The sequence below is a fragment of the Apium graveolens genome, chromosome 1, assembly GCF_009905375.1.
Source record: "Apium graveolens cultivar Ventura chromosome 1, ASM990537v1, whole genome shotgun sequence".
NCBI lineage: Eukaryota > Viridiplantae > Streptophyta > Magnoliopsida > Apiales > Apiaceae > Apium > Apium graveolens.
In genome coordinates, this window is record NC_133647.1 from 186,712,384 (window position 1) to 186,739,371 (window position 26,988).

Here is a 26,988-nt window from a genome sequence, read left to right on the forward strand (position 1 = left end):
CAAAAAGGGGGAGAAAGTGATTAAGTCCAAATGCAAGGATGATAAAGGAAAGGATGATGAAAAAGATGACCAAGGAAACTCTGGAATGGGTGGAGGTCATAGTCAAAATAAAAGATTCTCATCAAGAAATGCTGAAATTGCAAGTCACAGGATAAGTTCTGATACTGGGAAGAGATTAAGTTCTGATACTGGTAAAAGAATAAATTCTGATGAACTTCTAGATCTTGATGAAGAAATGTCAAGACAGTTATTTCTTCAAGAAAATCCAGGAATGGACTTGGAAAGTTTAAAGGAAGAAGAAGCTAGACTTAAATCAGAGAAAGTCACATCTAAATCCGAAGCTTCTGGTAAAAAGTCACTTCCAAAACTGAAAGGTATTGTGATTAAAGAAAAGGCACAAACTGAAGCAACATTTGCTAAATCACAACCAAAGATAGATCCAAGATCCAAGGGTAAAGAAAAGGTTGGTGAACCTGTTAAAGTCTATGTACCTCCTGAAGATGAAGAAATTACTGATGACAAAGATAATCTTGCTCTGACTTCAAGAAAAGTTCTTAAAACAACCTCTGACACAGCTCAAGTTGTTCAGAGTCAAGAAATTAAAAGTTCTGATATTCAAAAGAAGCAAGTAACCTCTGACACAGCTCAAGTTAACTTGATATCAGAAGGAAGATCAAATACACTCCTACCAGGATTCACTAAAGCAAAACAAACTCAACCTTTGAAGACTACTGCAAGTCGTTTTGAAGCTAGAGTAGTTACTGGAAAGAAAGCAAGAGATAAAACTGGATTGGGAAGTGCTGATGAAAGAAGAGTACACAACACTACCAATGATCCAACTTCCTTGTGTGAACCAGGAATTGGAGCAACTCCTGAAAGATTGAATCAATTGGAATCTGTACAAATGGTTTACCATACCTACTTGAAGGAACACATCTTGTTGTATTTCATGACAGATGGTAGGGTTTATCATATAAGACAAAATGCCATTCCATTGAAGTATTTTGAAGAATTGGAGCATGTATTATTCTTACTTCAAGTGGATGACAGATTGACAGGGACTGCTGCAAATTATTTGAAAGAACAGATTCAGAGACAGAAAAGACTTTATTCTGTTAAGTCTGACAGCATATATGTTCCAAAGTACAGAAATCACAATGGTGATATTGTTGATATGAAGCCTAATACTGCACAGATCAGAACATATCTTGGTATTAAGGGGCTTGAATTCAATCTAGAGTCTAACAAAGCTTATGTCATAAGACTAGATCGGGAGTTGAGAAGAGCAAAGATTAATGATCTCAGAGCTGCAATATTTCAAACTGGTAAAGATACTGCAGAGCTTAAAGATGTCAAACGGAGAATGATTGATGAACTCAGATATGCTGAGAAATGTTTGTTGAAGAATTATCTCAGAACAACTCCTGACATCAGAGAGATCAGAAAATGATGAAGCCAAGTCAAAGATCTATAACTACTTAAATTCTGATGTGTATACAGACTAAAGTTGTTATCAGAAGTTGAATTGGTAAAAGCTTTAAGGACTGTAAGTTGTAGTTATCTTGTCTATTTCTCATGCATTTGTACTTAATGTTTTTGACATCATCAAATATCTGTTAAACTTGTATATTTTGCTAATTTACAAGTTGGGGGAGATTGTTAGATATATTTGATAATGTCATGGCTAATATGTTTTATGTTTAGATTTCAGATCTTATTTGAACAGAACAAATCAGTACTTAACTGATCAGTACTTATACTGGACGTCAGAACTTAAGGGATATCAGTACTTATGTTATCAGGAGATAAGCATCAGGAGATAGATATCAGAACTTAAGTGCTGAAGGACGATCAGATAAGGACAGTAGCTGATTAAAGTTAAGAAGATCAAGATAAACATAAGAAGAGATATGCATGAAGAAGGAATTCCGTAAAGAATGGAATACTTGGAAGGAAAGATATCTGATTGATATATATTAGGAAGCAGAATTATATTCCATATCAATTAGCGATTATCTTGTAACTGTGTAATATATAAACACAGACATAGGGTTTACACTATAAGTGTTATCATTATCGAGAATATTATTTACTGTAACTCTAGCAGCTCTCGTGATATTTTGTTCATCACTGAGAGATAACAGTTCCAGATTGTAACAGAGTTTATTGTTTCAATAAAGTTTGTTTTTCTGTTACATAAGTTCTTGAAGTTTGATTTGATTGTAATAAACACTGTATTCACCCCCTCTACAGTGAAAGTGTGACCTAACAAAAGGCATGACCCTCGACGGCAATACCAGCCTCTTCCATCCGTCGGAGACATCGTCCATAACCGTCACCCAGAGCATCAGCGATATCTTCAACAACTTTCTCTACTTCTTTCTTCAAATCTTCATTTTCCTTCACGATCAACTTATAGGAGCCATCCATTCCTTCGACCTGTCGGTCCAAGCCTTGGTGCTTGCTTCTTTCCTCTTCAAGCTCCCTTTCTACCTCGAGAAGTCAACCCTCGAGTTCTCGTATCCTCCCACTCGACACCTGCTCAGCAGCCTCCATCTCAGCAACCTTTTTCGACAATGCGGAATTTGCCTTAGACAAATCAGCCACCCTATGCTCGAGTTCCGCAAAACCCACCGCAATCTTCTTCTTTTCCCCCTTCAAGGCAGCAACCTCAGCTTCGAGCTTGGAACAAGCCTCACCATCAACATCAGCCTTGTAATCCTCCAGTATATGCATAAAATCGGAAAGAAACTGCAAAAAAAAAAGGACATGAAAACAGGGTCGACAACTATGACTATAAACGACTATGACCGAACATGAAAACAAAGGTACATGCACATAAAAAAGAGAGAGAAGGGAATGCACGTACCCGCCCAGCCCGGCTCTTACATCGATCAACAAGGTCCTCACGCTTCCTCCCATCGTAAGCAACCAAATCCTGAGGTAAGTTAAAGAGATTAAGTGCTCTCAAGGGCACGGTTGATCCACCCGTCCATCGCTCCGTGGGCTGGATCTCGACCCTCATCACCTCTTTCTTCGATCGAGGGTCGACGGTCTTTCCATAAACCCTTTCCCCGACAATGGCCACAGTTTTGTTCACACCCTCGACTCCGCCCCCCCGTCCTCCAACAACTACCTCATCATCCTCCCTCCGAAACCGCTTTCGAGGATTACCTTCCACGCGGACGAGATCTGAAACAACCCTCTCATTGTCTTCAATTACCTTGTTTCCCTGGTCATCGAGCAACTCAATTGAAACTGAATGAGGAACCCCCGACGGTCCAGCCCTGGCCGCATCAGCAGGCTTCCTCGCGGCACGCTGCAGCAACAACATCATTGCCTTGTCCATTCCTCCTCGAATCCCACCGTCTAAAACCTTTTTAAGTGAAGCACCTTCCACTACAAAGAAATAAACAAAACAACAAGTCAGCCACCCTATATATAGGCACTTACGAAAATTAAAATAAGCAAGAGCCGACGATGACAAGTACAAAAACTAAGTACATGAACAAAATAAGGGCAATAACAAGTAAAATATCCCCATTACAATCGTGCATCTCTAAAAAACCAGAGTCCTTCAAATCTAAGTGTGTATACCACGTCCTCGACCCATGAAACTCATCGAGGTAGGCAGTATCGTGTTTCTCCATGTTATTTAAATAATCAATCGTGCCCTGACTAACTTTCCCGCAAGGATTTACAAATTCCAAGTCAGGACCCCCAACGTACAGCCATTGGGAGTGATAACCGGAGTTCGATGACCTAACACTAACAATCTTCATCCTTCGATGTCGGGAGTCGAAATATACTTGACCGCCATAGTACCGCACACCATAAATAGAGAAAAACAATTTCAGAGTCGGTGATCGACCCTTATCATAGCACAGCGCCACAAAACCACTTAACTGAGCAACAGAATTCGGGGTCAGCTGCCCTAGACCACAACCGATAGCCTCATACATCGTCAGGAAGAACGGATGCATCGGCAAACGAAGCCCAAACTGAAACATAATCATCGCAACCCCATGCATCCCGAACTCGGGCATCATCCACACCCTCTCATCTGCTGTCGGCACTCGATACCGATATCCATTAGATAAATTCATGTAACTCTCCAACTTACTCACGGGTGAATCGACAGTGATATAGTAACTAAGATAATTCAGACTAGGCTTGCCCTCGAATTCGACCCTACCTAACCGAAGACTTTCCTCGACCGTTCTATTCCTAAGTTCCAGGGTACGAGGACTTAGGGGTGGAGAGGGCATAGGACCTGTAGGCACCCCCTTCAAAAACTCATCGCTCCCTAAGAAATCAAAAGATCCACACTGACCTAGGTCCGGGATCTCTAGATTATCCAAGTTCAAAACAGACTCCTCGTCACCCTCCTTTAATGGTCGCTTCTCGGGGTCCCGATTGGTGGCACTATGCGACGACGACGACGAAGGTAAGTTGGCCATTATAAATTGGTAAACTAAAGATAAACACGACCGACCCGCAGATAAAAAGGAAAAGGAAGAGAGAGAGTAGACAACTTACAATGCGAGCCAAGAACGCGCAGCAATCCCCTTTTAGATACCTGGAGAGGAAGTCGAAGAGGTTAGCCCGACAATCTGCAAAAAAAAAAAACCTGGAAAAATAAATTAAAAAAAGCACATGAACGGATATATATGTCCCAAAAAAAAAAGAGGAGAAGAGAGAGAAAGAAAACAACAACAAGACAAGAAAGCTTTGCATTTATTTCTTTCCTTCCTTCAGGCACACACGGTTGACTCCTATCCCGAAGTTTCAGTTATTTCTTTTTCCTTTTTTGTTTTGTTTGTTCGTCTTTTCCCTATTATTCCCTTACATTTTATCACCCTGTCCAGACACTGACTTTATCCAGGTATCAAAACAAAAATCCCGAGATCCAAAACGCAAAGGCGAAAAAGCAGGAAAACGCAAATCTAAAGATATTGCGCAGAAACAAGGAGGGGGACAAATGTTGGACAAAGACAAAGCGGCCCAAAGGAGTTATAGTTAGAATAGTTGTAATACGTTATGTAAAGCCCGAGAAGGCCCAACTTGTAAGGAAAAAACCCATTTGGGACTTAGTATAAATAAAGGACAACAATCCCATCGGAAGGGGTTGGCAAATTAAGCAAAGAAGATCATCTCCTAAAATTATAATCTAATAGTAATAATAATATTATTGGAAAATCATTATGTCAAATGTATATATTTTACTGATTTTAATCGAGAAGCTAATGCTGTGTCTACTCAGTCCAAAAAAAAACACTTGAATACATACAATTCAATAATGAAATTTGTTGGCTCCCCACCACTATAAATGTCGACTGATCAAACAAAATTCTTATGGAAGAGAAGTACTACAAGAAATCTCATTTTTACCAACAAAAGTTGCTGACGGAAATCTATCCGTTAGCAATTACCAACGAATTGCCGACCAATTGCAAGCTTTTGAAAAGTCGATATAACATCAACGGTTTCGCAACGTGTTACTTATGAAAAGTTGCCAACGAAATTTTCCGTTGGTTAGACCAAAAGTTATAACAGAATTACTAATGAATTGACAACAAATATTTAACTACAGAATACTAATAGAATAACAATAATTTATTAACAGATTACTAACTCAATACTAACCACATTGTTCGTTGTCAGTTCCACCTGTCCAACTTGTATTCGGTTAGTAATCGGTTGATAATTATAGATCGGTCATCTGTTTTTCCTTATTAATCTGTTATAATTGTAGATCGGTTATATTTATTCTGTTACTAATCTGTAGCAATTCTAGATCGGTCGTGCATATTTTTGTTACTAATCTCTTGTAAAATTTTACCATATATATATATATATATATATATATATATATATATATGTCACACCCTATTATATCACAACTATAAAATCAATTACTGTGCACACCCTTATTCATTTTCTTTCTCTCACATCTTCTCTCCCACCTCAACACTATGCATCCAATTCAATTTCTGTATTCCCAAGTAGGGGTTTGAGTTCTAGCGGCGAATCGATTAAGTTCCTAGCTATTTATCGGCAGTTTCATCTTCCTCATTTTTTGTCCCCCTCCTTATCACCCTTGCACACACACAAGTTAAAAAATATTGACATATTTTTGTTGGGCGTCATTTTACAACACAAATCAAGAATTAAAGAAGTTGTTCTGACCATTTGATTCAGTTACAGAAGGTAATCATTTATGACTACAAATATATTGATTGTAACTGTAGTTTTGGGTTTTATATATGACTAGTAACTAAATATTGTTGCAGCTAGACTTACACCGGATGAAAGAGCACAAATGCGAGTTGGGTTTGGTTTCGTGACATCTGAAACAAAGATTGAAACTCAGAATGCATTGAGTACTCATGTTGTTATTATCAAGCACTAGTATCAAATGGTTGAACCAATTTTGTATAAAATATGAGTATCTTCTGAGGAAGTCCTAAGTTTTGTAAAATTTTATATATTGAGAGTGTTGTATGTAATTTTTGGTGTTAGAATTAATGTTTGTAAAGTTATATTTGACTGACTGTAAAATATCTTAATTTTTTTGAATCTTTCATTTTACCTTACTGTGAGTTGTAATTATAAATGGAGTTGAATATTTTGAGGGCAAAATGTTCTGCGAATATAATATTAGAAATTATGATTATTAGGAAGGTCTCCCAATTGATTAACTAGAGATTTCTCGGCAAAGAATTCAGACCAAAATTGAGGATGGTAAAAGGGTTCAGTTGTCAAAATTCTGATAGTATTTTGTTATTTTGTTACCAAATGTAACAACAAATTTTTTGTTAGCAATTTGTCATTAGAATTACCAACCAAATATTCTGTTGGTATGGTGGTGTTTTTTGATTACTTTATAAGTGTTATTAGTCTGTTACTATTATGTTGCTAACTTAGTTACAGACAGCTAAATCGGTTAGGAAGGTGCTTCCCAACTACGTTTCCTCTAACGGTACAGTTTAGTGGGCAATCCGTTAGGAAACGTTTTTACCAACAGATTTTGTTAACTTACCAACAAAATATGTCATTGATAATAATGAAATTTCTTGTAGTGGTATTGTTGTAATTTTCCTAATTTTCTTTCTTTGAATAAAATAAATTTCAACAGAAATGGAGGGGATGCTATAAATGTTGGGGCACACATGTTTGTATAATTTATGGAATTGTCAATTCTTCATGATAAAACGTTGCTCTCAATCAGTCTGTAACCACACACGTCCATTTTTTGTTTCTTTCTACTAACTGATATTTTTTAATTTTCTTTTATCAAGTTAGTTATCTTAGTAGTAATTGTTATCAGTACGAAAGGGTTGATAAGAGCTCATAAACTGTAATGTAATAACGTAAAAGTTCGATACGAGACTACTCAGACTAGTACTCCCCTGAATTTAGAAGCAACCGCCTCCGGCAACTGAAAACCGTAAAAAAATCTATAATTTTTCAGAACAAACTTTCGATGACGAACCAGAACATCAAAAAGTCTACAACTTCTTACAAAATATGGGCCGAAAAAACACTTAATTCGTATGAATTATGATGTGTACTAACCAACCAATCAAAAGAATGAATAGATTGTTTTCACAGTAACCCCCTATAATTATGAGACTATAAAACATACCGAATATCCCAAGACAGATTGAATAGGAGTGGACTGCATACAGAATAAGAACATCAATAATACAAAAAAGAAAAGAAAAAGAAAAACCAACCTTTTCTTTTCGTAAAGGCAAATTATTATAAGAATAAAGTAAGTTTCCAGCCGAACCAAACAGAAAATATTAGGTTTGTATCACTTCAGTATCTACTTGGCAGATATCAGAACCGAACATATACCAGATAGATGAGACAGACCTTTTCATAAATAACTGCAATTTCTCCGATTCAGCAAAAGAAGAACAAGTTAAATTCTCTGTCATTTTCTTAACATTTAAACCGATTTATAAAAATTAAAAATGTCATTTTTTTAACTAAATATATTAACTATGGTTAATAGGGCTGCTGAAATACGACAATTTTGAACACCTATACGAATATAGACAGATCCGTACCTGAAATATCCGGGTGAAGAACAAATTTAGCCTATTTTTACGTAAAATGAACAAAAATAACCAATTTCTGAAAATTTGGCCAATTTTAGCCGATGGAATACCAAACTGTTAATGGATATTCCCTTTATATGAGATACCCAAGTGTCAGTGGAGTGTTCCTATATAAAATACCCAAGTGGAGTGTTCCTATATAAAATACCCAACTACCTAGAGTATCTTATACAAATTAAAATACCCAACTGACATTAGAGTATTCAATCGACTAAAATTGACCACTTATGTCTATTTTGGTTAAATTTATTCAAAAATTGACTATTTTTATCATTTTTTCAAATATCCTTTTGACAGCAGGTCTACTGACTAATAGGCAAAGTAGACGTAGAATGTCTATATCCCTACGACAGAATGTGATGCAAAATACTCGTTGGAATCAGTTACATGCGTAGGAAGATGTACATATGAATTAGATAAGCAAGTAGGCTGTCATCAATCATCATCATCGTCTCCAAACTTGACAACTGATTGTACACTATAAACTGTAAAAACTTCTTTCAAACAAACTTCGTTCGTTAACGTCACGCAACTAAATTGTTGCACAACATTATTTGTATACGTCGTTGCTATTTTGGATGAATAAGGTAAACATTTAGGGCATTCCACCTCTTTATTTAAAAAAATAAATAAAGAAATCTGTGACTCCTTTTTTCACACTCTTAAAACAGCCAGTAAATAGACTGCACACATCACAATCGAACATAATATAAGAAATTAAGAAATTTGCGACTTTCTAGACTCTCAAACGGAGTAAATATACCTGCAGATGTACACTATCAAACAAACACGATGAATCTCACACGGAAGTATGGTCTGTGAAACGTGATGAACAATACTTTTTGATTTGATAATTTCTGCTTAACCTTTGAGAACAATACAATGCATCTTGCTAATAGCAATTACAGACAGTTATGAGGAAGATTATGGATATTACTCGTGGAAACTTGAAGCATAATTTGGAGGTTGATAATGCCAGCTGCTCCTGGTTAAAAAAAACTTGTGTCCATCGTCTTCCTTCAACCAAGCTGCAAATTCCAAGTAAAGCTTAAACATGATACATCCTGATGATCCATGGTGAAATGAGGTGACAGGAAAAAAACCATGCCTGCCAAATATTGTAAGTAAATTCTCACAGCTAAAAACAAACACGCAAACTCCTCTGTTTTAGATCCGAATAAGTGGTAGTGGGATGGCGAGGCAGCTCGAGTTTAATTGCTTTAACTGGCCAATACTTGCATACCCATCCCAAAAAAACAATTAAATGTGTTCACTCTGGTCCTCTTGGAGCATGTCTGCCCTAAAAAAGTTGGTGGCGTCGTCTCGCTGGCTCGGGTTTGTAATATAGGTCCCCAAAAGGCCAAAATTGTACACAACATCTTCCAATTCCACCTGAACATCACTGGATCACATAGGGAAACATTATTGATGTAAATATCCTAGCTTTTATTCCAGCTAAAGGAAAGTTCAAAACCTGGTCTTCGGATATGGTAAAAATTGTAAAAAGTATCTCATAATATAAGTTCAAGCACATAGCTATTTTACTTCTATTTCACTTTTTGTATGCACAGTAAATTAAGTGTATCTGTTTGTCACAAATTATTAATATGACTGTCATGGGAGAGTCATATCAACTATCAAGTGAATAGCACGAAGTAGAAAACCTGCTTGGAGGCTACAACTGTTGTAGACACATAATATAAATTAATGAGTAAACTTAATTTTAAAACCTGATTTCAAACTATCATGTAATAGGGAATGATTTGCTTAAGTGAACAAATCATTCATTTTTTATTTTTTATTTTTAAGAATATTCATGTTGAAAATATTAGTTAAAAATGGCAGATCTTGCCTCGTGGCAAGGATAGAAGAGACATAATTGTTGTAAACTTCACTAACAAATATTGCAACATGGAGGCAAGTGTATAAAGAATTTAGCAAGTTCAGGCCAAGACCACAGTCAACAAAACAAAGCATGCATGTAAATAAAATTAGTAACTGAAATAACGAAGAGAGAAAGGAAGATGTACCCGAAACCATAGCTTTCATCAGTGTCTGAAAATAATGGTACATAGATACAAAAAAACCAAGAAAATATGATCACAGCTGAGTCACCAGGCCTTGCTCGAAGTCCTGGCTGCTCTTGAAGAGAATATTGCCCCCTACCTGCTGCGTTTGGGATGCGTGCAATATCTCCACCAGGATAAAACAGCTCGGAGTTGATGTTAACAGCAACAACAAAACCTCCACATCGACCAGCACCTCAGTCGCCGGAAAAACCAACCTACAGCACTTCGAACTTGTGTTTCTGGGAGAGAAAATGCAGAGAGGGAGAAGAGAAGAGAATGTTGTGTGGTGTGTTTCATCAACAACTTAGGCCCTCTATTTATAGTAGAGGCTAAGTGTAATTTACAACCTTGACATTAATAGACTTTAATATAAATTAATATCAAAAATCAAAACTGCTCATTTAATACATAAATCAAAACTGCTGATTTTGAATTTAAATAAAATGGGGTTAAATATCAAAATGGTCACTCAACTTAAGGTCATATATCAGTTTAATCATCAAACTTAACGGGGTATCATTTGAATCACTAAAGTAATAATAAATATCAAACAGATACCTCAAAATATGTGCTCGAGAATTAAAATTTATTTTATGGAGTTCTAAACATTTTTTTAAAATCTTATTACAACCAAATGAAAAGTTATGGATTCATAGTATTTTAGATGATTTTTTGAGATTTTTAAAAATTTATCTACTAATTATTTTTATTTAAATAAAGCAAATGACTACAAAATTAAAAATAAATAGTAGATAAATTTTAAAAAATCTTATTATATTATAGAAAATACTAGAATTCATACATTTTCATTTGATTGTAATAAGATTCAAGAAAAATATATAGAACTCCATAAAATAAATTTTAATTTTCGAGCACATATTTTGAGGTATATGTATGATATTTATTATGACTTTAGTGATTCAAATGATACCCCGTTAACTTTAATGATTAAACTGATATATGACGTTTAGTTGAGTGACCACTTTGATATTTAACCCAAATAAAATGTAACAGCTTTTGTATTTAATCCACACATTAAATCAGTTTTAATGTTTTTAATTATGAATCTTTATTTATCAGTTACATGTCCAGATTCATTGAATCTGACTCAGCCCACTTACAAAGTGTCCAAGCCCAACAGAGACAATAACCCAGCCCGACTGATAAATTAATTCTAATTAAAAAATTAAATCACAAGTAAATAAAATCCTCACTTTATTTATTTTCAATGTGGGACAAATGACACATTCTCCATTTCAAGCTTTTACAAGCTACTAGTTTTAACTCTATTTCTCTATGGTTTTCATTAAGAAAAATTCTTAAAACCATACATGAAAGTTTAAGTTCACATATCATGGAACAACTTCCAATCATTAGATTTTAGGATTATTATCAAGAACATAATAAAACTATGATCTAAAAATCCAATTTTTCTAACAATCCCCCACAAATCCATACAGAAATGCGATCAGGTTTTTCATCATGACTTGTTTTTCAGAGTAGGTACCCTTCCGGGTTTGAACCCTCCTAAGTCCTCTACTTCAATGGTTACCGGATTCAGATGGAATGTTTCACCTTGAATCTTAATCCGTTTAGTATAACCATGTTCCATAGACGACGACAAGTCAACGGCTATGATGCCAATCTACGGCTTTGAGACATTAAAGGTCTTGTCTCGATCCTGTTCGTCGAACGTTTCAAGGAATAACCCTTTCCTCTAATTGCGACCACACAATTACATTCGCTTAGCTGGGCATCTCCAGAGATATACTGCCTCTATCTCGTCAAATGACTTGACCTCATTCAGAGTTATAACACTCTTGCTTTTCTAGCAGTGTCAGTACCTTCTAGGTTTACAGGGGATAGACTCAGATACTATAGTATCAACTATGTAGCAAAGGTACTACCAATTCATCCTTACAGCTTGTTATTACCCATTGAATACACTTCGAGGGATCTCCTCTCATGTGTATTGGGTTCCCACTGTTGATGAATTATGATGGGTTGACAGTCCCATCCCCAACCTTGACTTAAGGACCACTGCAGGTTCCAGTCCTTTAGTAAGAGGATCAGCTATATTATTCTGAGTTCCTATGAACTCTATAGCTATGATCATATCAGTCACTAAACCCCTTATAGACTTGAGTCTAACTTGGACGTGTCTCTTAGTTTTAGCATTATGCTTTTTACTGCTAATCTTGTCCATAGTTGTTCGACTATCACAGTGAATAGCAATAGCAGGAAGCGGTCTGCTTACTACAGGTATTGCAGACATAAGTCTGTGTAACCATTCAGCCTCCGTCCCTGTGGCATCAAGTGCACACAACTCAGCCTCAAAAGTAGACGGAGTAACTATAGACTTCCAGGATATTGCTCCACCAGCCAAGGTGAACACGTATCCAGTCACTCCATTGGAACCAGACTTCTTAGCTATCCAACTTGCATCACTGTACCCTTCAAGCACACCAGGAAATCTCCTGTAGTGTAAACTAAGGTACATTGTGCCTTTTAGATATCTAAGTACTCTATCAAGAGCATCCCAATGAGTTCTGTTTGGACAGCTTGTATATCTAGCCAATTTAGACACAGAATATGAAATATCTGGTCTAGTACAGTTAGCAAGATACTGCAAGCTCCCAATAATCTGAGAATACCTTAACTGGGACACAGGCACTCCTGAAGTATTCTTGACAAGGGCAACTTTCGAATCATAGGGTGTACTAGCGATTCTACACTGTGAATAACCATATTTCTCAAGTATAGATTTCTCTATATAATGAGATTGAGTCAAGGTTATTCCTTCAGTGGAATGAATCAGTTTGATTCCAAGAATTACACTTGCCTCACCCATATCCATCATTTCAAAATGCCTTTTCAAGAACTCTTTAGTCTCGTTAATAATCTCAATATTGGTTCCAAACAGTAAAATGTCATCCACATATAGGCACAAAATAACACACTCATTACCTTTAACTTTAGTGTAGACACACTTATCACTTTCATTAATCTTATAACTGAAAGGCAATACAGTTTCATCAAACTTTTTATGCCAATCTCTGGGAGCTTGTTTCAAGCCATAGATGGATTTGATCAACTTACATACTTTCCTTTCATTGCCTGATGCAACAAATCCTTCAGGCTGATCCATATAAATCTCTTCTTCAAGTTCACCATGAAGAAAAGCCGTCTTTACATCCATCTGATGGACGATAAGACCATGGACTGAAGCCAATGCTATAAGCATTCAGATTGTAACCATTCTTGCAACCGGAGAGTATGTATCAAAGTAATCAATTCCTTCCTTTTGCTTAAAACCCTTAGCTACCAGTCTAGCTTTGTACTTGTCTATTGAGCCGTCAGGGTTCAACTTCCTTTTAAAGATCCATTTGCACCCAATAGTAGAACACCCAGGAGGGAGATCAACCAACTCCCATGTTCCATTAGAAACAATAGAGTCAATTTCACTCTTCACAGTGCCCTTCCAGTGCCTTGACTCAGAAGAATCCATAGCTTGTCGGAAAGTTAAAGGTTCGTCCTCGATATTGTAAGTGATGAAATCACCTCCAAAATCCTTGACTACCTTTGCACGCTTACTTCTCCTTGGTTCCTCTAGTTCCTTAGGAATAGAGCTACTACTAGGTTCTGCCCCCACATTTGTCATCTTTTCCACATGATCAGGAATAGAACTTGATGTGTGAGTAGGATCTTCCTCAGAAGTCGTTTCAGGTATTCCAGTCTTCATATGGTAGACATCCTTAAAGAATGTCGCATCTCGAAATTCAACTATCGTGTTTGCCACTATACCATCTTTGTCAGATTTTAACACTAAAAATCTCATAGCTGTAGTGGTTTCAAGATAGCCCAGAAAGATACAGTCAACAGTCTTTGGACCTAGTTTCTTTTTCTTGTGTTCAGGAACAAGCACCTTAGCAAGGCACCCCCACACACGAAGATACTTAAGACTAGTCATCCTACCTTTCCATAACTCCAAGGGTGTCTTATCCATGTATTTCAGAGGGACTCTATTCAAAATATGGCAAGCCGTATTTAGAGTCTCTCCCCACATGTATTTAGGCAACCCATAGTTAATAAGCATACTATTAATCATATCTTTAAATGTTCTGTTTTTTCGCTCAGCAACCCCATTAGACTCAGGTGTGTATGGTGGAGTAACTTCATGAACTATACCATTGTTTGCATAAAATTCATTAAAAGCATTACTCGTATACTCACCACCTCTATCAGATCTCAACCTTTTAAGTAACTTACTAGTTTGTTTTTCTACTTCAGTTTTATATATAATGAATTTACTAAGTGCTTCATCCTTATGTCTAAGTAAATAAACATAACAGTATCTACTACTATCATCTATAAAAGTAATGAAGTATCTAAACTGGTCCTTGGTCAACACACCACCAAATTCGCAAATATCAGTGTGTACTAAATCTAACAAGTCTGAATCCCTAACAACGTTATGAAAAGGTTTCCTTATTTGTTTAGCAGACACACATACTTGACATTTAGAATTCTTTTCTATGATATGTTTTGGAATCAAATCTAAGTTCATCATGTTCTTGAGAGCACCAAAGTTTAAATGACCTAGTCTAGCATGCCATATATACGAGGATTCAATACAGTTAACAGAAGGAATAACATTATTATTCAAATTTCCCAAAACGGGATCCGCATTAATAACAAATAAACCATTTGACAAGTAACCCTTGCCAAAGAATGTACGAGTGTGAATAAGAACTACTTCATTACATTTGAACGAAATTTCAAAACCACTTAAAACTAAACAGCTTCCACTTATTATATTTCTACGCATGTCAGGAACATGATGCACTCTCGTCAGAGATAAAATACGTCCTGAAGGGAACTTCAGATCCACGTTTCCAACTCCATGTACTTGAGCAGCACTAGCATTCCCCATCTTCACAGTCAAGCTATGACTCTGTTGATAAGATACAAATAAACTAATATCAGCACAAATATGCACATTAGCTCCAGTATCTATCAACCATTCATTTGACAGATAGGTAGAAAATATCACAGGGTTGTAGGATACATACCGGTCAACGTCGGTTTCAGAAGCCGTAGCCTCACCAACGACCATGTTCACTACAGGCCCACTTGCGGTTCCAAGCACAACATTCGCTTGCGCTACCTCGATTTTCTTCGCTTTCTTCGTAGGGCAGTCCTTACTCCAGTGCCCAACCTGCCCACAAGACCAGCATGGTTTGTTTGCCTTGGGTTTCTTGGCCTTGTCCTTGTCACTCTTAGGTTTATTACTATTAGCTTTCTTAGCAAAAGCCTTCCTCTTCTGTCCTACAGTTGCTATGTTTACCTTCGAGGTACCGTGTTCAGTTGGCATCACATGTCCCTGTTTGGACTTGTGTTGTTCTTGCACCGAGATGTCCAACATAAGGTTGGTCCAGGTGATCTCTCCTTTCTGTCTTTTCGGGGAGAGAGAGAACTCTTCCCAAGACTTCGGGAGCTTTTCAATCACACTCATCACCTTGAACTTCTCCGGGAGATTCATTCCAGACTCCTTCAAAGCATGCACTATCATCTCGAACTCATGCACCTGCTCAGTCATAGACTTATTGTCCACCAGCTTGAACTCGAGGAACCTTACCACAGAATACTTTTCTAGACCTTGTGAGTCAGTATTATGTGTCTGGTCCAGCTTCTCCCATAAGAGTTTTGCAGAGTAGGCATCAGAAGAATAGACATCAAACAAAGTGTTTGTTAGTGCCGCTAGAATGGCCGCCCTAGCCACTCCATCCTTCTCAACCCACTTCGCAAAAGCCTTAACTGTGTCAGCCTTCTTTTGATCCACTACTGGTTTCTCATATTCCACAACCGGCCACAGACCCTTTATAGTCAGCCACAACTTCATCCTTTTCTGCCAGCGAGAAAAGTCAATGCCCCCGTTGAATTTCTCCGGTAAACCGGTTAGTTCAACAGCTTGTGGGAAACTATAGGTGGTCCAATCAATGGCCCCAGCAGTTGCACCCGAACCGCTACCACCACTAACGATAACCTCACTTTCGTTAACCATTATGCTAAATTCTAAATAACTAATATTCTCTTCAAGAATGTTGTAAACTTCACTAACAAATATTGCAACATAGAGGCAAGTGTATAGAGAATTTAGCAAGTTCAGGCCAAGACCACAGTCAACAAAACAAAGCATGCATGTAAACAATATTAGTAACTGAAATAACGAAGAGAGAAAGGAAGATGTACCCGAAACCATAGCTTTCATCAGTGTCTGAAAATAATGGTACATAGATACAAAAAAACCAAGAAAATATGATCGCAGCTGAGTCACCAGGCCTTGCTCGAAGTCCTGACTGCTCTTGAAGAGAATATTGCCCCCTACCTGCTGCGTTTGGGATGCGTGCAATATCTCCACCAGGATAAAACATCTCGGAGTTGATGTTAACAGCAGCAACAAAACCTCCACCTCGACCAGCACCTCAGTCGCCGGAAAAACCAACCTACAGCACTTCGAACTTGTGTTTCTGGAAGAGAAAATGCAGAGAGGTAGAAGAGAAGAAAATGTTGTGTGGTGTGTTTCATCAACAACTTAGGCCCTCTATTTATAGTAGAGGCTAAGTGTAACTTACAACCTTGACATTAATAGACTTTAATATACATTAATATCAGAAATCAAAACTGCTCATTTAATACATAAATCAAAACTGCTGATTTTGAATTTAAATAAAATGTAACAGCTTTTGTATTTAATCCACACATTAAATCAGTTTTAATGTTTTTAATTATGAATCTTTATTTATCAGTTACATGTCCAGATTCATTGAATCTGACTCAGCCCACTTACAAAGTGTCCAAGCCCAACAGAGACAATAACCCAGCCCGACTGATAAATTAATTCTAATTAAAAAATTAAATCACAAGTAAATAAAATCCTCACTTTATTTATTTTCAATGTGGGACAAATGACACATTCTTCATTTCAAGCTTTTACAAGCTACTAGTTTTAACTCTATTTCTCTATGGATTTCATTAAGAAAAATTCTTAAAACCATACATGAAAGTTTAAGTTCACATATCATGGAACAGCTTCCAATCATTAGATTTTAGGATTATTATCAAGAACATAATAAAACTATGATCTAAAAATCCAATTTTTCTAACAATAATTGTAATGCTCCATAAATTAACTCTGCAATTGTGTTAAAGTTTAAAAAGAAAACTAACTCCTGAACCCGTGCAAAGCACGAAATTGTTCTAAATCTGCAAACATAAAAATATTGTTCTACGGTTATAATCCTTACTGACCCGTCTATAAATACAAAAGTACATATAAAAGTTAGAAGTTAGATGAAATGGATGGAAAATTTGATCTGCTAAACAATCAAATGAATTTGTTCCACTTATAAGAGGGAAAAATGTGTGGTTGTGAAGGGGAAGCTAAAATGTACTACACAGGCTAATTAAAGATTTCTGGATGCCCAATGGAGGATTTACTAATTCATAACCGATGCTTGGTGGGGAGGAATAAGATCTATCAATTGGTTGCTAATTGTAGCTGAAGAATGTACCCATAGTTTCAGCCCAGAGGAGTTAGAGAACTCGCAGAACAAAAGTTCAAGCGTGTTGGAAATAATAATTCAAAATTATTAAATTATTTTTTGATATTATTTTGATTATGTTGTTAGAAGTAGTTTTTTGAATATACATTAGATAATATAGTTTTTGAATTGTATATCAGATTTTAGTTACTAGGGTTAACTATTTTTAAGGTGTATTTATTGAATGTATAGCCTAAATAAAGAAGCTTACAACAAGTATTTTATAATGACAGAATCAGATAATAAAATAGGTTTGTTTTAGAATACTTTAGTTTACTTTTTATCAATTATCATTTACTTATAAAAATCTAACATAGTATTCGAGCTATGTTCGATTGAGTAACTGGGCGTCAAAAATCTGTTGCGTATAGATGAATATATGGAAGATAACGATAGTTCTGATGGTATTTCTTCAAGAGATCCTCGTGGTCATGAAGAAACATAAGTGCGTCTCAAGAAAATCATAGCATAAGTGATTGTGAAAACAAACAATTTTTTTTTTTTGAGTTATTGGTGATTATGTGCACCATTAAGTTATTAGTGATTATGTGCACCAAAAAGAAGCTATTGGAGAGAAGTGCTCCATGTGTTAGTTGGTGAGAACTGCATCAACATGAAATAGGAAGAGAAGTGATGCCGGAAGAAATTAGGGAGACAAGTGCTCCTTGAAGAAATCGTGGAGAGAAGTGCTCTACAACAATGGTGATGGTGATGAGAAGTACATTACTGGTTAAGTAAATTTTAAAATTTTGAATTAAGAGGGAGTGTTGGAAATAATAATTCAAAATTATTTGAACTGTTTTTTGAATTTATTATGATTATGTTGTTAGAAGTAGTTTTTTGAATATAGATTAGATAATATAGTTTTTGAATTGTAGATCAGATTTTAGTTGTTAGGGTTAACTATTTTTAAGGTGTATTTGTTGAATGTATAGCCTATATAAAGATGCTTACAACAAGTATTTTATAATGATGAAATCAGATAATAAAATAGTTTTGTTTTAGAATACTTTGGTTGACTTTTTATCAAATATCATTTATTTATAAAAATCTAACAAAGCGCCCAATTGACTACACCGTATTCTACAGTGTGAAGAATGCATATTTAGTATTACCAAAATCCAGAATTTACCTTGGTCATAAAACAACGGATCAGGCAGCAACGGTCCCCGACATTCATTTGTGTGTCAAGACATATGAGTGATCCCTTTATGTAGGCCTTAGCCTGCAATCAAATGAAAATTATAAATAATATGGATTTTTTTTATCACAAATAGATCTCATTCTACCTTTTATGTAAATATATTTGTTTTCATTGGAAAAGTTCTATGGAGTCTACTATTTCATCAAAGACTTGGAGACCACGTATATGTTCTGCAATCAAAACACTATAAAATATATTATTTTGTTAAATATGTTCTAGAAATATCACTAATTCATTAAAATTGTTAAAGATGGTTTAAGTTTAATAAGTTGAATGCGTACTTTCTGCAATCTGAACCGCAAACTATGCATGTTTCGTAGAATATAACATTGTGTAATGTTCTACGTGCAATACATATATGATATTCAAGATTTTGAATAAATTAATAGCATGATTCAAAAAATAATACATTTTGCAATATTTTTATGCAATATTTTACGTGCAGAACATAAGTGGTCTCCATAAAAAACGTGGTCTCTATAGAACTTAACTCTTGTTTTCATAAATCAGTTTTAATAGTATCAGTCATTTTAATGCGGTAAATGGCATACACAAGAATCTGGATTAATTTATGGAGGTCATATTTTATTAATTCGAGCAGGAATCAACAGGGGAGCTCTTAAGACTAAATCGTCAAACATACATGAACTTAGGAAAAATCTGGTGGAGGTTCTCAAGGAGAAAGCTGTCTTTACATCATATGATATATCCTGGTCCCTGGAAAATCCAGAAAAAAAGAAAAAGCAAACTGAATTAACTAACAGTCCTCACTCACACTCTTGCAAAACGTATGCTACTTGATTTCAGTAGCTCTTTGTATGATAAATCACGATGCCATGGCTCTTTCACAAGCAATCAAGTCCCTCGCAGCAAAACTAACACTAGGTGAGTCAGGAAGCTTAAGAAGGCTGTCACATAAGGGTTCAGCACTAAACTCTGGCAGGAGGCTTATTGATTATGTATTTTACCCATGACTTTCTGCTTCATATCTTTTTCTGGCTTTCCAATTAACCCAGGTCCTAACCATGTGCAAGATGGCTTTATCATACAATATGGCTCAATACAATTTCCCGAGTTCTTAGGTTCAGCACCGTATATCTAAGCAAGAGATGAAAATCTGAAAGCAGAATGTGCCTAGTATCTTTCCTCAACAGTACATTTTCTGGTTTAGAGTCTGTAATGATCCCCAGGACCCCATCTAGAAGCAGAAACCCAACATGACACTTTAAGTCAAAGCAAACAGCTTTTAGTTTTAGAGACATGCCAAGGGTGTTTGTAATGAGTTCGACACAACAAAAAAGTGTGTGTGTGTGTGTGTGTGTATATCTGTAGATAACACTTAAGTAACTTCCACATTTTTTGAGATATATCAAGAACATGGATAAATCTAAAATTACCGCTTAAAATTGTCGCTAATTAAACATAACCAACACATAGTGAAATGGTTAGAGTGACACCTTTTGTTGAGCAGGATTTTAGTAATATGTTGTCAAAATTTTCTTTATTAATCTCCAGTACATAGGCTTCAAATAAAACATTTTTTTCTAATTTATTGCTCTCGTAGCTGACAGCATGTACATACATTATGAGAGAAGATTAAAACGCGTAACCTCTTCACTTTTTTAGATAAAACCCCAGTTGTGCTTGTTTCTCTTAAACATTAGCATCAGCTAGTAGAGGATTATAACGGTATCATCTTTCTTAGCACATAATTATAAGTAAGCTTCAACGCCCCTCCATAAAAATTACAGTACCAAGCATTTTTACACTTTAATCAAGCATGAAACAGGGGTTGTCAATGTATAACATATTTTAATATATATTTAAAATAAATTTCTCACATCAATTTCAGGTTCCGCTGACACCTCCTTATAATCTGAAAATGTGTATTACCTTGAAGTTGATTATTATAAAATTAAAGTACATTAATAGAACAGAATATAGGAAAATAGTGCAGGCTTGTGGTACCTCGTACTTATCGAGTATAATTTTTCATGTGCACCATAACATGTTGGATACTGGAGCAGATAAAAGAGGCCTTAAATATATAAAGCCTGCAGCTGAAGATAAAGCGTAAAATACAAACAATTTAGTAGTTCCCATCTTTAACTGATGATTAAGTTATTATGAACAGATGTAATTTAATACAATAAACCCCCCTCTCCTAACTAACCTAGAACAATCTACATAAAGATATATTCTATACAGAACGTGAGAACAATATGGGTCGGTCCTTCGATACAGAAGAATCTACTATCTTTTCAAGGTTACAAGTATTAAAAAGAATTCTAAAGCAACAACATACTTTTTTGTAACAAAGAAAGATTGCCACAAAAGGCGGGTAGTTTTTTATATAAGATAATATGGTGCATTCTCTTGACAATTGTTTTGCTATACGATGCATATGGACCGTGTTGATCAGATGAAGGGACCGTGTTGTTTCGCTGGTAAAAGCAGGGTTTTACACATCAGAAGCAATTAAAAGACCTGATGACTGAACACTAAATTTAAATTGCACCATACTGAAGGATAGCATAAACAACAAAAATAAATTTCATGTATCAAATATATGCAAAAATGTTCCTAGTGTACCAAGCAGTGGAACTCAGTCCAATTAGACCGCTCAATATTCCTCAGAGTTTGCTCTAAATGAACAAATATTGAGATTTTATCGGCTAAAGCATTTGGTTTTGTTTTTAGCCTAAGAAAAAAGGCTAGATTCCTTATTTACCTAATTGAATTTTCAACTAAAATTTGATTAACCACAGAATCACTGACAACAAAAAATCCAATCAACCATACCTCAAGTATTTTTCATAAAGATGGTCTTGAACTACCATGGACATCCTTCAAACTCGGTTGAATCTGCAGTGTCCTGCATATGTAAATAAAAAGCAATTAGCAAAGTATAAAAAATGTCATTCGATCATAAAACAAAAAGATACGTGTACCAGTGAGCAAATTTGTGTTCCCTATTACATACTTGTTATAATTTTTTCCCAAGAAGTGCGCTAATGTTGATATCTGATCAAACATTTAAAGAGTGGATTTTAATCAGATGTATATACACATAGCTAAGTATTAGGGTTTTTTCATATTTAAATAGATGCCACATTTATTTAATAAAGAAACAAGTACAATCAAACTGATATAACACACATAAGAGATTATGTTGAGCAAGTACTTTTAGGTCGAAAATTGCCTCGATTTTTACAATTCTAATTTTTACCTACGAGAGCTAAGTCAAGCTATGTTTTTGACTATGATGAGCTAATTCTATATACTATGCTATGAACAGGTACTTGGCTGTAATTTTCACTATTTAGCCTTGTTCTGTTGCACCCGATGGAGTGTCTTCACACATACATACACGCATATAAATCCACCGATTTTTTGATTTCCAACTTGCACCATGTGTTATAATCAAATAAGCACCTTTTTATCATTTTCAGAAAAGAAGTGATCTTTTGCTACTCATTTGAACACCAAAGGGCACCACAATTCAACAAATACAATTTATAAAAGGACACCATGATTACGAAGCCCCAATGTTTTAATAAAGGATTTTTGCAAAAGTTTTTTATTCGATCGAGAGGGTTTGATAAGGAAGACGGTTAAGAGGTTCTGGGAGGTTTCAACTACGCTGGTGTAAGAGGGGTACTGAAGAGAGGGAAAAGATGAAAAGACGAAGAGCATGGAGGACAACAGGTGAGAGTTTAGATACGAAACTCCTCTTCGGGTATATAGAATAGCTCTTGTGAAAATTTTAGTAAGGAAAGAAAACCACATACACAATCTTATCTAACACAAAAACACTGCAACTGCACAGAAGGTTAGAAAATCATGATATGCTAAGCTAAGCATTAATTAAAAAAAAGATGATTAAGTAACTAGTTCTGATAATACAAACTTCAAAGGGATGGACATGACATGAGACTCTGCACTCGAAGACTAAGTGGATGATGCACTCCGAAGTCCTAAGATAGCCACAACAAGTTAAAGTAAAAATAGAGCAGCAATGAAATCCACAGATTGTTCCAAATTACTACAGCCGGCTTTCTTTAATATAGGAAGCATTTAAATCACTCATCAATCATAATTTAGGTAATTTATTCACGATTATATTATGAATAAATTATTGGTGGCCCCTGCAATATCAATTCAACACATGCAGCTAAATTAATAAATCAAACTTAATCTTAAACCATTTTCCAAACCTCAATAAAAGTATTAGTAATTTACAAAAAGTAGTTAATTTTTAAACTTTATATATCGATAAATATACTGGTGGACCCCTAGAATATCTACTCGCAAGGAGGGTAGTTAAATTGTCTAAACTAAACTAAAAATTCAACTCAACACAAATTCAACTTTTTACCCCGAACAATAACAATAATTTAAGTACAAGTAGAATGCTCTCAAATTTTACATGGAAAATTACCGAGTCCGAGTCAAAAAAAATGTTGTAATTCAAAATCAAGAAAGATTACATACCTAGAATTTGCAAACACAAAGAACCTTCTGGTGTTTGAAAGGTAATCACAATATTCACAGAACCTGAAGTTCCGGAAGAGACTGCAAATAGTCAGGGACTACATTCAGAGACACAACAGTATCTGTATATCTGCAACATATACAGTATGTCATAACTTAAGTATAATATGCCCCATACAGCATATAGGTGTATCTGCCAAATTATGTGTAAGGACAAATAAATCCAGCAGAAAGTACGTCCGCTTACAACCCAGCAGAAGGGATCAAAATTATCTCAGGTCATCAGATATAAAATATATATATATGAACACCAAAGGCCTCTCTTGTAATTTTTTTTATATCCGTCTTCACACACCCACTCAAGATTATAAATATTTTTCAAGGTTATGCCATTTATATCTCATAAAGGTCCATGTTTCAATTTTTTATAACACAAACTGAACAGTAAGGAACGATGAATTAGTGGGAATAACTACATGAATAAAAAGGCATTCAAACTATGAACATCTATACAGTTCTTACTTCTTGGGATAACAATTTATGTCAATTGCAACAGAACTAAGATATAGTTTATTTTTAATTAGTCTACACCCGTTTCTGTGATCTCATTTCTCCACATAAGTAGAAATAATGTAGGTGTGGTAAAAACAAAGATCTTGTATTTTTCTGTTGTTAATATTGATTAAGGATCCATCACATAATGCAGCCTTAAGACTCAACAAGACAACTAGAGAGAAAATAGTATAAGTTGACGAGCATAATATTGCCATATTTGAGGTTCTTCCACTTACAATGATTAACAGGCCAGCCCTATTTGCCACCCAGATAACTGTCAAGTGCTCAAGTAACATTATGCAAGTAAGTTAATTTACTGGATTCCATGTGCAGTGGTACGTAAGGCTGAGGAACATATCCCTCTTTCCTCAGTTCCAGAAGAAGATGATTCAGTATGAAATAGATCTCAGCAACATAAGAATGGCTGGTATCTGCAGCAACAAACATGTGGTTGTAATTGTTTACTTCAATCCAGCTGTATCCTGGTATTTTTTGTACTCCTCTTTCTTTCATCATGCTTCGCGTTTTAAGAACCCTTTCCCATTTCCCGGCATCCGCCTGTATATTTGCTAGTAGTACGTAATAGCCAGAATTTTGTGGGTCTAAGTTAAATAGATTTCCAGCAGCCAATTCTGCAAAGACAACATTTCCATGGACACGGCAGGCCCCAAGTAATGTCCCCCAAATACCTGCATCTGGATCAAAAGGCATGCGCTTTATGAATTCATATGCTTCTTCTAGACGACCAGCCCGGGCAAACAAATCAATCATACATGCATAATGCTCCATCCGAGGAACAATTTTATGATCTTCCTCCATACATTTAAAGAAGTGTTTTCCTTCTTCAACACAACCAGCATGCCCACAAGCAGATATTATGGCAAGAAAAGTGACATGATCAGGCTGGAATCCCAGCTGTTTCATTTCTTGAAAGAGAGCAAGAGCTTCCTTCAGACGACCATGACTTCCATACGCAGCAATGATACTACTCCATGAAACTTCATTCTTTTCTTGCATCGTATCAAATACACAGCGTGCTAATTCTAAGTTTCCGCATTTAGCATACATATCTATCAGGGCACTCTCTGCAAAAATATCTAAGCTGAATACTCCTCTTATCATGAAACCATGAATCTCCTTGCCATAGTGAAGCGCTGATAAACTTGAACATGCAGAAAGAGCAGCCGATATGGATATACCATCATAATCAACATCTTCAGTACCCATTCTACGAAAATGATCAATGGCCTCTACTGGATTACCATTTTGTGAACAGCTTGAAATTATCGAGTTCCAGCAAACAGCATCCCTTTCGTGCATCCTTAAGAAAAACTGGCGAGCAAGATCTAATCTTCCACATTTTGCATACATATCGGTTATTGCACTGCCTATGTGACAACTTCCCTCCAGCCCATGTTTGAGGATATAACCATGCAATTCCTTACCCAAATGAAGAGCTGCCAAACCAGCGCAAGCTGGCAAAAGACTTGCCAGAGTTACCACATTTGGCTTCATTTTCTCATAAATAAGTGACCGGAAAACAGAGATTGCATCAATATTCATCTCGTTAATCACATATCCAGAAATCATGGCCGAGTAAATGACAATATCTACTGCAGAGTTATAACTAAAAACACATTTTGCCATCTCCACATGTCTACATTTAAAGTACATATCAATAAGCGCATTCTTGAGAAACACATCCATAATCACACCATGTCTTATTATATAACAGTGAATTTCTCTACCATGGTTAAAACTTGCTGATTCAGAAACTAATGGGAGGAAACTTGCAAATGTGATTGAGTCAGGTTTGACACAAGCAGAAACCATCATCCGAAACAATTCCAAACCCTCAGGCATATACCCATTCGACACATACCCTCCAATCATCCCATTCCAACTCACCAAATCAACTTCCGGTATTGTATCAAACAACTCACGAGCATCTAACAAACAACATGATCTAGAATACAACGCAATTAATGTGTTAGCCACATTTGAATCCATTTCCAACCCACATTTAACAACAACTCCATGAATCTGACTACCAAGTTCAATCATCATTTCCGAAGCACAAACAGACAAAACACTAGTATACGTCACCGAATTAGGCCTTAAATCACTGCACCTCATCTCCCTAAACAAACCAACAACATTACCCGAATCTCTACACCTCACATACCCATTAAGCATCACATTCCACAAAACACTATCCTTAACCGGCAACTTATCAAAAACACACCTTGCATCCAAAATACACCCGTTCTCCGCATACAACTTAATCAAAGCACTACTCACATAAAAATCCATCTCGAAACCTCTCAACCTAACCATATCATGAACCAATTTCCCCAATTTAACAGCATTTAAACCACCACAAGCTTTAACCACATAAGGAAAACTATACTTATCAGGTAAAGTACCAAAACTCAGCATCTTAAAATAAACTAACAATGCAAAATCAAAACAACCCATCATAGTAAAGCCTCTAATTATCCAATTCCAAGGTGAAGCATAAGACAAATCCAGCTGAAAAAACAATTTTTTAGCATCAAAATGCTTGCTTGAAAGAATATACATACCCAAGATTCTTGTACAAAGAAGACCCTTGATTCCATTTACAACAATTTGGGTATGGACTTGTTGGCCTTGTTTAAAAACACAATGGGTTGGATTATCTGAACAAGATTTCAAAATGGGTGCAAGCTTTGTTGCCAAGAGTTCTTCTTTGTTTCTCAAGAAACTAATTGGGATGGTTGAAGATACATGTAAGAATCTTTTGTGAGTTCTGTGTATGTATTTTGTATACATGTTGATTCTAAAAAATGCATACTTTGCTGTTAATTTCAGGCCTTTGGTGGCTCTGCAGACTCTGCTTGCGCGCTCCAAGCAAAGAGGTGCCGAATGGCCAAAAATACCTTTTTTTTTTA

General features: G+C 35.9%; 1 protein-coding gene across 13 annotated transcripts; it reads right to left on the reverse strand.

Annotated features, from left to right (window-relative positions):
• Positions 1-9,474: 9,474 nt before the first annotated feature.
• LOC141673341 (pentatricopeptide repeat-containing protein At4g21300) lies at positions 9,475-26,947 on the reverse strand. 13 transcript variants are annotated; one of them, XM_074480102.1, is made up of 10 exons: positions 24,292-26,947; positions 23,501-23,581; positions 21,990-22,030; positions 21,809-21,881; positions 20,975-21,066; positions 19,650-19,723; positions 18,935-19,027; positions 16,451-16,728; positions 10,160-10,437; positions 9,475-9,531 (listed from the first exon to the last, which is right to left on the reverse strand). In XM_074480102.1, the coding sequence occupies exon 1, from the start codon at positions 26,867-26,869 to the stop codon at positions 24,341-24,343; it is 2,529 nt and encodes an 842-aa protein (XP_074336203.1). In that variant the 5' UTR covers positions 26,870-26,947; the 3' UTR covers positions 9,475-9,531; positions 10,160-10,437; positions 16,451-16,728; positions 18,935-19,027; positions 19,650-19,723; positions 20,975-21,066; positions 21,809-21,881; positions 21,990-22,030; positions 23,501-23,581; positions 24,292-24,340. The 13 variants fall into 13 exon arrangements, with proteins under 13 accessions (XP_074336203.1, XP_074336184.1, XP_074336185.1 ...); XM_074480083.1 differs by lacking the exon at positions 21,990-22,030 and adding an exon at positions 20,848-20,882 and having other exon boundaries at positions 23,501-23,630; XM_074480084.1 differs by having other exon boundaries at positions 23,501-23,630.
• Positions 26,948-26,988: the final 41 nt, after the last annotated feature.